Genomic DNA, 11,055 nt, shown 5'->3' on the forward strand with positions numbered 1-11,055 from the left:
ATAACTGAAACATCACATTCACATAAGTATTCAGACCCTTTGCTATGAGACTCGAAATTGAGCTCAGGTGCATCTTGTTTCCATTGATCATCCTTGAGATGTTTCTACAACTTGATTGGAGTCCACCTGTGGTAAATTCAATTGATTGGACATGATTTGGAAAAGCACACACCTGTCTTTATAAGGTTCCACAGTTGACAATGTATGTCAGAGCCAAGAACCCGATGGTCACTCTGAAATAGCTCTGTGGAGATGGGAGAACCTTTCAGAAGGACAACCATCTCTGCAGCACTCCACCAATCTTTTATTTTATTTAACCTTTATTTAATTGGGCACATTTTTTAAATACATATTAGAATAAGGGTGTAACATAACAAAATGTTGAAAAAGTCAAGGGATCTGAATTCTTTATGAATGCATTGAATATATGGGATTAAAGACAATATCATGCTGATCAGTGTCCCTAAAAATGAAGGTCAAGTTGAGGTGAAATAAGTGTACAGAACTGAAAACAGGACTTGAATGGAAATAAATGGACCACAATAGTGTTCAGTTCTTTAAACAGAACCACAAGTAGATGGCTGCACTAGTGGGCCTTCCTCTTTAATGGGGACCATCTAAGCAGAAGTGCATCCTATCAACAACCAGTCTCAACCCCAGCCAGTGTCTCCAAACACAGGACAGGCCTCAGCAGTGGTGTAAAGTACTTAACAAAAAATACTTTAAAGTACTACTTATTAATACTGTATAAGACATTTGAAATTATTAATACTTTCACTTTTGATACTTAAGTATATTCTAGCAATTACATTTACTTTTTAAACTTAAGCATATTTAAAACCAAATATTTTAAAACTTTTACTCAAGTAGTATTTTACTAGGTTAAATGCACTTTTACTTGTCATTTTGTCATCAAGAACTAGTCTGAAGGGGTTTGGTAGGACCTCTCAGGCTGCGTTCACAGGCAGCCCAATTCTGATATATTTTTTTGGACCAATCACATCAGAGCTTTTTCAGAGTTGATCTGATTGGTCAAAAGACCAATTAGTGAAACAAATATCAGAATTGGGCTGCCTATATAAACGCAGTCATACTTTGTTCCTAAAATATAGAACAGCATGCAAATTAATCACCACAGCTACACAGGAAAAGCAGTAAACGTTCAATGCTCATTGACCTGATAAGACACTGAGCTGTCTGGCTTGGCTTTCATGGTGGCTGGTTTGGTTGAAAGTGAAACAGCTGCTGTAGTTAGATGAGTCTAGGGAGTGACAGAAATATGCGGAAAGTAGTCCTGTTGACGCATGTCACAGAGTGCTCATCCCACTCAGGCTGAGGAAATAAATATCACCAACCTGGACTCATGGGTAAACATAACATAGTAAATGTAAATCCGAGAAAGTCCAATTGGTTTGATATGTTACGATTTGTATGGTATGTATTAATTTGTGGATGTCCATAATCCATTTAGTATATTTAACAAATTGTAAATTTGTATATGTTATAAATTGCAATTAGTACAATATGTTGTTCCGAAAACCAATTCCTGCGACATTTTTGAAATTTGAAAAACGGGATATGTTATGAATCTCTATTTGTTGTCGCTAACGTTAGCTAAGTGGCTAAGGTTAGCTAGGCTAGGGGTAGCTAACATGCGAATTACTTGCAAAGTAGCTAAACAGTAGTAAGTAGTTGCAAAGTTGCTAATTAGGAAAATGCTGAAGTCGCCCATGATGAGATTCGAACATGCAATCTTTGGGTTGCTAGATGTTCACGTTATACGCCTGACCAGCCACCCTACTTTAGTTTTTGACTTAAGTAACCTGTCATATGTAACCATACCATATGTAATATATCATACTAATTTGAGTGTCCCAGATTTACATTCAATATGTTACATCTAGTCTATGAGACCAGGCTGATACGACTGGTGGTTGGGGATGTTTGATTGGATGCAGTGCCACCAGGTGTTTATAGAGAGTAACTGCAACTCGTATTAGGCTTCCAAGTCAAGTGGGCAATAGTAGGTTGTTTATTTTCATCTCTGTCTTAGTAACATGTTTAATTTCATGAAGATGGAAGATTGTGTAAATATTATTTTTAAAAGAAAAGCACAACTCACCAGGCATCAAGTAAAAAACAACATACAACCAAAGCATTCCTTTATTTTCACCTTATGCTTTAGGACAAAATATCAACCAATGAGTTTACTGTGGACTGTACATTGTGGTCTCAAGGCTTAAATTAAACTTGTTGTATTAGAACAGACTGAACACAATCTATATATTGAATACTCACCGGTTTGAAGAGACAGATTGAAACTGAACATGATGTCATCACTGTCACAACAATGAAAGTCCAATATACTGTACATCATTCAATAGAGTAAGTATGTAATATATACACATGTAAACAGATCAGATAACATGGATTTCTGCAGACTCTGCGGCAACAATGGGGGATAAGGAGAAGTGCAGTGTTCTGGTCTATTTTCTGTAGATTACTAGTTGTCCTACACAGTAGAAGACTAGATGTCCAGTTGTCCTACACAGTAGATGGCAGTCACTCAACCAGAGAGTTCTTCTAGACGCTGGACCACGGCAGTCGCCACTTTTCTTTTTGCCTCAGCCGAACACCATAGGCATTGGCAGATATATATTAAACAAACCCAGGTAGAAAACTAACATGGTAAACTCTCAAACGTGTAAAACGTACACAAAGTTAGTGACGAATACACAGTTTGTCTCCCAACATTGCCAATGTTTGTCTTTACTATCTATTGTTACCTCAGGGCTATCAGACGAAGACACCAAAGGCTGGCCACTGTCTGACATCTCTCTGATGTTCAGGTGTAGAGGAATGTCTCCTAGACAGAGGAGGGAGAAGAAACAGTCTACACTCTATTATCCTTCTATTACACATGAGATTCAGATAAATTATTAACTCTGTAACTCTGTAATGACCCCCAGAGTATCAGCAAGCAACCTTTCTCCGTCTGACTCAAAGATGTGGGTGGTTACACTTGGGGCACTGAAACACGCTCATATTCTGGACTATACCCCGAACCTATGAGATGTGACATACAGTTGAAGTCAGACGTTTACATACACCTTAGCCAAATACATTTAAACTCCGTTTTTCACAATTCCTGACATTTAAGCCTAGTCAAAATTCCCTGTCTTAGGTCAGGTAGGATCAGAATAATAGTAGAGAGAATGATTTATTTCAGCTTTTATTTCTTTCATCACATTCCCAGTGTGTCAGAAGTTTACATACACTCAATTAATTAGTATTTGATAGCATTGCCTTTAAAATGTTTAACTTGGGTCAAACATTTCGGGTAGCCTTCCACAAGCTTCCCACAATAGGTTTGGTGAATTTTGGCCCATTCCTCCTAACAGAGCTGGTGTAACTGAGTCAGGTTTGTAGGCCTCCTTGCTCGCAACACAATTTTTCAGTTCTGCCCACAAATTTTCTATAGGATTGAGGTCAGGGCTTTTTGATGGCCACTTCAATACCTTGACTTTGTTGTCCTTAAGCCATTTTGCCACAACTTTGGAAGTATGCTTGGGTTTAATTGTCCATTTGGAAGACCGATTTGCGACCAAGCTCTAACTTCCTGACTGATGTCTTGAGATGTGCTTCAATATATCCACATAATTTTCCCCCCTCATGATGCCATCTATTTTGTGAAGTGCACCAGTCCCTCCTGCAGCAAAGCACCCCCCACAACATGATGCTGCCACCCCCATGCTTAACGGTTCCCCCTTTTTCCTCCAAACATAACGATGGACATTATGGCCAAACAGTTCATTTTTTTTGTTTCATCAGACCAGAGGACATTTCTCCAAAAAGTACGATCTTTGTCCCCATGTGCAGTTGCAAACCCTAGTCTGGATTTTTTATGGCGGTTTTGGAGCCGTGGCTTCTTCCTTGCTGAGCGGCCTTTCAGGTTCTGTCGATGTAGGACTCATTTTACTCTGGATAAAGATTTTTTTTTTTTATTTGACCCCTTTTTCTCCCCAATTTCGTGGTTTCCAATTGTTAGTAGCTACTATCTTGTCTCATCGCTACAACTCCCATACGGGCTCGGCAGAGGGCTGCCTCTCGGGCTGCCTCTTGGGGCTGCCTCTCGGGTTTCCTTGCTAGCTGCGTACCTTCATATCGTCGTTGTTCCTCTATTCTCCAGTATTTCTCCTCATAGTATCGCCGTTCCTCTTGCGCTTCCTCGAACGCCTCCTTAGGACGGCGATACTCCCCTGGCTGTGTCCAGGGTCCTGGTCCATCCAATATCTCCTCCCAGGTCCATTTCCCCATTAAGCGCAGGGTGATAAGAATACATTCTTCTTTAATAAACAAAGAACACTAAACAAACTAACAAAACGACCGTGACGCTAATTACAACAAGTGCTGACATGCAACTACACATAGACAATAACCCACAAAATGGCAACCTAAATAGGATCCTCATTCAGAAACAACAATAAACAGCTGCCTCTGATTGGGAACCAATTCAGACCACCATAGACCTACATTTACCTAGACATACCAAAACCCCATAGATATACAAAAACCCTAGACAAGACAAAAACATACCACCCTCGTCACACCCTGACCTAACCAAAATAATAAAGAAAACAAAGACAACTAAGGTCAGGGCATGACATAGTGTGACTGAAAAGGCAGGTTCTCCACAAGCAAGATCTGTTCTTCAGCAGTGTCTCTATGCAATGCTTCAAGTCAAACATGCAGATGATCAATCTGTTGCTGAATGGGTGGAGGTACTACTGAATTATGTTCTACTCCTTTTTCAAATGCAAATATGGTCTGTACTAGTGAGAATGCATGCTAATAATAATAATTGCACCTTGCCTAAGATAATAATTTGGGTTTTCATAAGATTTCATGTTTTCAGATTGACAGAGGGATGGTATATATCTGCTTTTTCAAATGTGCTACAGAGGACATTATCCCCAAAATGGGTAGGTGTTCAGCTTTTCCAGTTTTGGACAATACTGCAATAATGCACTTACCTGGGCTTCGCAAGACTGTGAACAGTAAATGTTACTGTTCTTCAATGAATCGTAAAGCAGTATTGCTACTAAGTGGTTATTCATCCCTTTGCTATACTATACTCTACAGCGAACACTCTGTGTGAGGCTGACTCTGGGAAGTATGTGTCAGTGCTGGACCTGCCTGGGAGCGTTCTCATCGTGCCTCAGGCTACACTGGGAGGCAAGGCCAAAGGGAAGGGCATGCAGTACCACAATAACATTGGGAAAGAAGAGGGCCTGCAGCTGTATTCTAACTTTGTCTCCTTCTTTGAGAAGGAACTGGCTTTGTCCAGTAAGAGTAGTAAGATTGCAACCATCATCAAACATGGAACTTATGGGAACAGACAAGTGCTGATGCTGGATACCAACGGACCATGCACACACCTGATGGAGTTTTGAAACTTCCAATACTAATTACATTTCACATTGAATGACCAATTGCACTCTTGTCCCTAAAATGGTGGTACTGTATGCGTAGATCTGATGAAAGCTGCCAATAGTTTTTATTAGAATTTGTGTGTTTGCATCATGTTCTTTGGTTAAATTATACAAATGGAATACGATAATGAAGTCAAAAGAAAGTCTGAACTCAACTGAAATATTTGTTTTGACATCCTTGTTGCAATTTGTGAATTGGTTTATAAATGGCAACTTGTGACATCTAGTGGGAATTTATAAGCACTGCACCAGCAACACAAAAATATAAATGCAACATTTACAGTTCACATAAGGAAATCAGTCAATTGAAATGAATTCACCAGGCCCTAATTTATGGATTTCACATGACTGGGAATACATATATGCATCTGTTGGTCACGGATACCTTAAAAAATGGGAAGGGGCGTGGATCAGAAACCCAGTCAGTATCTGGTGTGACCACCATTTGCCTCATGCAGCGTGACACATCCCCTTCACATAGAGTTGATCAGGCTGTTGATGGTGGCCTGTGGAATTTTGTCCCACTCCTCTTCAATGGCTGTTGCTAGATATTGGCGGGGACTGGAACAATCTGTCATACACGTCAATCCAGAGCATCCCAAACATGCTCAATCGATGGTGACATGTCAAATCAAATCAAATGTATTTGTCACATACACATGGTTAGCTGATGTTAATGAAAGTGTTGCGAAATGCTTTTGCTTCTATTTCCGACCATGCAGTAATATCTAGCAAGTAATATAACCTAACAATTTCACAACTACCTTATACACACAAGTGTAAAGGAATGAATACGAATATGTACATAAAAATATATAAATGAGTGATGGCAGAACGGCATAGGCAAGATGCAGTAGATGGTATAGAGTACAGTATATACATATGAGATGAGTAATGTAGGGTATGAAAACATTATATGAAGTGGCATTGTTTAAAGTGGCTCGTGATACATTACATCAAGGTGGCAAGATGCAGTAGATGGTATAGAGTACAGTATTAAACATATGAGATGAGTAATGTAGGGTATGAAAACATTATATGAAGTGGCATTGTTTAAAGTGGCTCGTGATACATTACATCAAGATGGCAAGATGCAGTAGATGGTATAGAGTACAGTATTAAACATATGAGATGAGTAATGTAGGGTATGAAAACATTATATGAAGTGGCATTGTTTAAAGTGGCTCGTGATACATTACATCAAGATGGCAAGATGCAGTAGATGGTATAGCGTACAGTATATACATATGAAATGAGTAATGTAGGGTATGTAAACATTATATAAAGTGGCTAGTGATAAATTGATTACATCTATTTTTACATTATTAAAGTGGCTGGAGTTGAGTCAGTATGTTGGCAGCAGCCACTCAATGTTAGTGATGACTGTTTAACAGTCTGATGGCCTTGAGATAGAAGCTGTTTTTCAGTGTCTTGGTCCCCGCTTTGATGCACCTGTACTGACCTCGCCTTCTGGATGATAGCGGGGTGAACAGGCAGTGGCTTGGGTGGTTGTTGTCCTTGATGATCTTTTTGGCCTTCCTGTGACATCGGGTGCTGTAGGTGTCCTGGAGGGCAGGTAGTTTGCACCCGGTGATGCGTTGTACAGACCTCACTACCCTCTGGAGAGCCTTACGGTTGGGGGCGGAGCAGCTGCCGTACCAGGCGGTGATACAGCCCGACAGGATGCTCTCGATTGTGCATCTGTAAAAGTTTGTGAGTGTTTTTGGTGACTAGACGAATTTCTTCAGCCTCCTGAGGTTGAAGAGGCGATGCTGCGCCTTCTTCACGACGCTGTCTGTGTGGGTGGACCATTTCAGATGTGTACGCCAAGGAACTTAATACTCTCCAACCTCTCCACTACTGTCCCATCAACATAGATAGGGCGCTGCTCCCTGCTGTTTCCTGAAGTCCACAATCATCTCCTTTGTTTTGTTGACATTGAATGTGAGGTTATTTTCCTGACACCACACTCCGAGGGCCCTCACCTCCTCCCTGTAGGCCGTCTCGTAGTTGTTGGTAATTAAGCCTACCACTGTAGTGTCGTCTGCAAACTTGATGATTGAGTTGGAGGCATGCATGGCCACGCAGTCGTGGGTGAACAGAGAGTACAGGAGAGGGCTGAGAACACACCCTTGTGGGGACCCAGTGTTGAAGATCAGCGGGGTGGAGATGTTGTTACCTACCCTCACCACCTGGGGGCGGCCCGTCAGGAAGTCCAGGACCCAGTTGCACAGGGCGGGGTCAAGACCCAGGTTCTCGAGCTTAATGACGAGTTTGGAGGGTACTATGGTTTTAAATGCTTAGCTGTAATCGATGAACAGCATTCTCACATAGGTATTCCTCTTGTCCAGATGGGTTAGGGCAGTGTGCAGTGTGGTTGAGATTGCGTCGTCTGTGGACTTATTTGGGCGGTAAGCAAATGGGAGTGGGTCTGGTGTGTCCGGTAGGGCGGAGGTGATATGGTCCTTGACTAGTCTCTCAAAACAATCTGTCGTACATGTCAATCCAGAGCATCCCAAACATGCTCAATTGATGGTGACATGTCTGGTGAGTATGCAGGTCATGGAAGAACTGGGACGTTTTCATCTTCCAGGAATTGTGTACAGATCCTTGCGACAAGGGGTTGTGCATTATCATGCTGAAACATGAAGTGATGGTGGCGGAAGAATGGCACGACTATGTGCTTCAGGAATTTGTCACGGTGTCTCTGTGCAATTGTGTTTGTTGTCCATAGCTAATGCCTGCCCATACCATAACCCCACCGCCACCATGGGGGCACTCGGTTCACAACGTTGACATCTGAAAACCGCTCTCCCACACTGCGCCATACATGCTGTCTGCCATCTGCCCGGTACAGTTGAAATCAGGATTCAACCGTTTAGAGCACACTTCTTTAACGTGCCAGTGGCCATCGATTATGAGGCTGGTTGTGCGCACTGCCTAATATTCTAAAATGACGTTGGAGGCGGCTTATGGTAGAAAAACGTACATTCAATTCTCTGGCAATAGCTCTGGTGGACATTGCTGCAGTCAGCATGCCAATTGCATGTTCCTTTAACTTGAGACATCTGTGGCATTGTGTTGTGTGACAAAATTTCACATTTTACATTTTAGAGTGGACAAAGACACGGTGGTTGGAACCAAAAATCACAAATTTGGACTCATCAGACCAAAGGACAGATTTCCACTGGTCTAATGTCCATTACTCGTGATTCTTGGCCCAAGCAATTCTCTTCTTATTATTAATGTCCTTTAGTAGTGTTTTTTTTTGCAGAAATTCGAACATGAAGGCCTGATTCACGCAGTCTCCTCTGAACAGTTGATGTTGAGATGTGTCTGTTACTTGAACTCTGTGAAGCATTTATTTGGGCTGCAATCTGAGGTGCAGTTAATTGTCGATTTCTGAGGCTGGTAACTCTAATGAACTTATTCTCTGTAGCAGAGGTAGCTCTGGGTCTTCCTTTCCTGTGGCGGTCCTCATGAGAGCCAGTTTCATCATAGCGCTTGATGGTTTATGCGACTGCACTTGGAGAAACGTTCAAAGTTCTTGAAATTCTCTGTATTGACTGACCTTCATGTCTTAAAGTAATGATGGACTGTTGTTTCTCTTTGCTTATTTGAGCTGTTCTTGCCATAATATGGACTTGGTCTTTTACCAAATCTGAATACCTACCCTACCTTGTCACAACACAACTGATTGGCTCAAATGCATTAAGAAGGAAAGAAATTCCACAAATGAACTTTTAACAAGGCACACCTGTTAATTGTTAAATAACACTTGTTAACACCTATTAAATAATAATGTCCAGTTTCTTCTACTTCTTTGAGACTTGTGCTGTACAGTTTATAACTGTGGCAATGAACGCACCCAAATCCAAATGTTTAACACACAGGGTATCTTTTGTCTGGCAGCAAACATTTACTACAGGCTGTGGTGTATCCACTACCATATCTTCACTAGCATCTCTTGTTTTCTCAACTATTTTAGTCGCCTCTGCAAAGGAGATTCAATTGTCCGCTCTTACTTTTGCCACCTCAATTTCCTTCACCCTTACAGGGCACTCCAGGAACTCAGGATCATGATCCCCACCATAATTGCAAACCGTCTTCCTTCTACACACCATTCTTCAGTATACTCTGTTCGTCTGCACACACTTGAAACATTGCTCTTTATCAAAAAACAACAGGACCGACAGACTTTCTTATTTTTCTCTATTCACCCAGCGAGTCAGACGCCAGGCACCAAACACACCAGGAATTATCTTCAGGTATTCAACCTAAACATCTGTCTTCCCCCCTGAGATGACTCCTTTCACAGGTTTTCTACTCCAAAGTAAAAAACACAAAACTTCTGTTGTTCGGATTAGGGCTGTGGTGTTCACAAAATTTCATCAGCATATGATTGTCAAGCAAATAACAAACACATTTAGCATCTCCTGGCTTCCACACATAGCCTACAGGCCACTGATGCAGACCTTTGGAACATCTACATTTTAAAAAGTCTAATAAATCCATTTAGCCTACACCTTCGCAATGAAACCATTCTTTTTTTAGACAGGTCTAAAGTAACATGATATGAAGAAAATGCAGTCTATTTCAGAAGAACAGAATAGCATACTATGAGTTGTCCTTTTGTTAGGTCCTGATCTGGCTATGCCAAATGGCTGTGGGCTACACTAGTTCATTTAGCAGACAAGATTTTCTTAGAATTCTATGGCATTATTTTACATTATTTTATAGTATGAAGAATACAATTGAATAAAGCTGAATAAAATGTTAATTTTTCTCCAAATTATTTGAGGGAGTGCGCACATGCGGCTATTCTGTGTTGAGCGTTTAACAAATAAATAGGTATTCCTATATGCTTAATTTAGATTTATTAATGTAACTTTAGTTGTTCTACAAACGTTGGGCTATACGTTAGGATGTTGAAAACATTGTAAAGCTGCCTGATGCAACTCTAATGATGATTTGAAAAAGGTTGCTTGAAAGGCATGAGCTCTACTTTGTTTTTTGCCAGGCTGTACACACTTAATTAGTCTCTCATTCCCAATTTGACAAGCACTTGCTTATGTCTAGAATTTCACAGCGGGCATCCCCTTTGTGGCCGTAATGCACCCTAAACAAATCCATGCCTTATTCGGACAGTGGCATTTGTGCCCTTCCCCATCATGTGATCGGGTCTTTCTCACAGGCTACAAGTGAAGACAGACACATCTGGGACGCAACTGCACGTGTCCTTATCCAATTCCGAGGTGCATATTGAAGATATTGGAAGAACTGTCCACATTTATTGAAATAAATATTCCAAACAGAGTCTGGGCCAGTTGTGGGATGCAATAGATCCCAAGTTAATACAACCACGAGCACCAAAAATAATGTTTTAAGCAATGTGGCTGACGCAACAGATCAGAACATTTAGCTTAAATTGTTGATAAGCTATTAGGATATTTCTTCACATTATAAGCTCAATAATACACACATGGCAGTAGGCGTGAAAACACCATAACCAAAAGTGGCTGCAAATGCAATTATGCATGTAATGTTTTTATTATAAAGGTGC

General features: G+C 40.9%; 1 protein-coding gene across 1 annotated transcript; it reads left to right on the forward strand.

The window, feature by feature from the left end:
* Window positions 1–469: 469 nt before the first annotated feature.
* Window positions 470–5,453, forward strand: LOC112255777 (D-aminoacyl-tRNA deacylase 2-like). Its single transcript, XM_024428617.2, has 4 exons — window positions 470–486; window positions 4,670–4,781; window positions 4,916–4,982; window positions 5,143–5,453. The coding sequence occupies exons 1-4, from the start codon at window positions 470–472 to the stop codon at window positions 5,451–5,453; spliced, it is 507 nt and encodes a 168-aa protein (XP_024284385.2).
* Window positions 5,454–11,055: the final 5,602 nt, after the last annotated feature.

This window comes from Oncorhynchus tshawytscha, linkage group LG08 (genome assembly GCF_018296145.1).
Source record: "Oncorhynchus tshawytscha isolate Ot180627B linkage group LG08, Otsh_v2.0, whole genome shotgun sequence".
Lineage (NCBI taxonomy): Eukaryota > Metazoa > Chordata > Actinopteri > Salmoniformes > Salmonidae > Oncorhynchus > Oncorhynchus tshawytscha.

What these genes read in the sequence shown, in the direction of transcription:
- LOC112255777 (XM_024428617.2), top strand. An exon ending in CTGTTGCTGAATGGGTGGAG is followed by an intron (nt 4,782 to 4,915) that starts GTACTACTGAAT and finishes TCATGTTTTCAG; the next exon opens with ATTGACAGAGGGATGGTATA. An exon ending in GGACATTATCCCCAAAATGG is followed by an intron (nt 4,983 to 5,142) that starts GTAGGTGTTCAG and finishes TATACTCTACAG; the next exon opens with CGAACACTCTGTGTGAGGCT.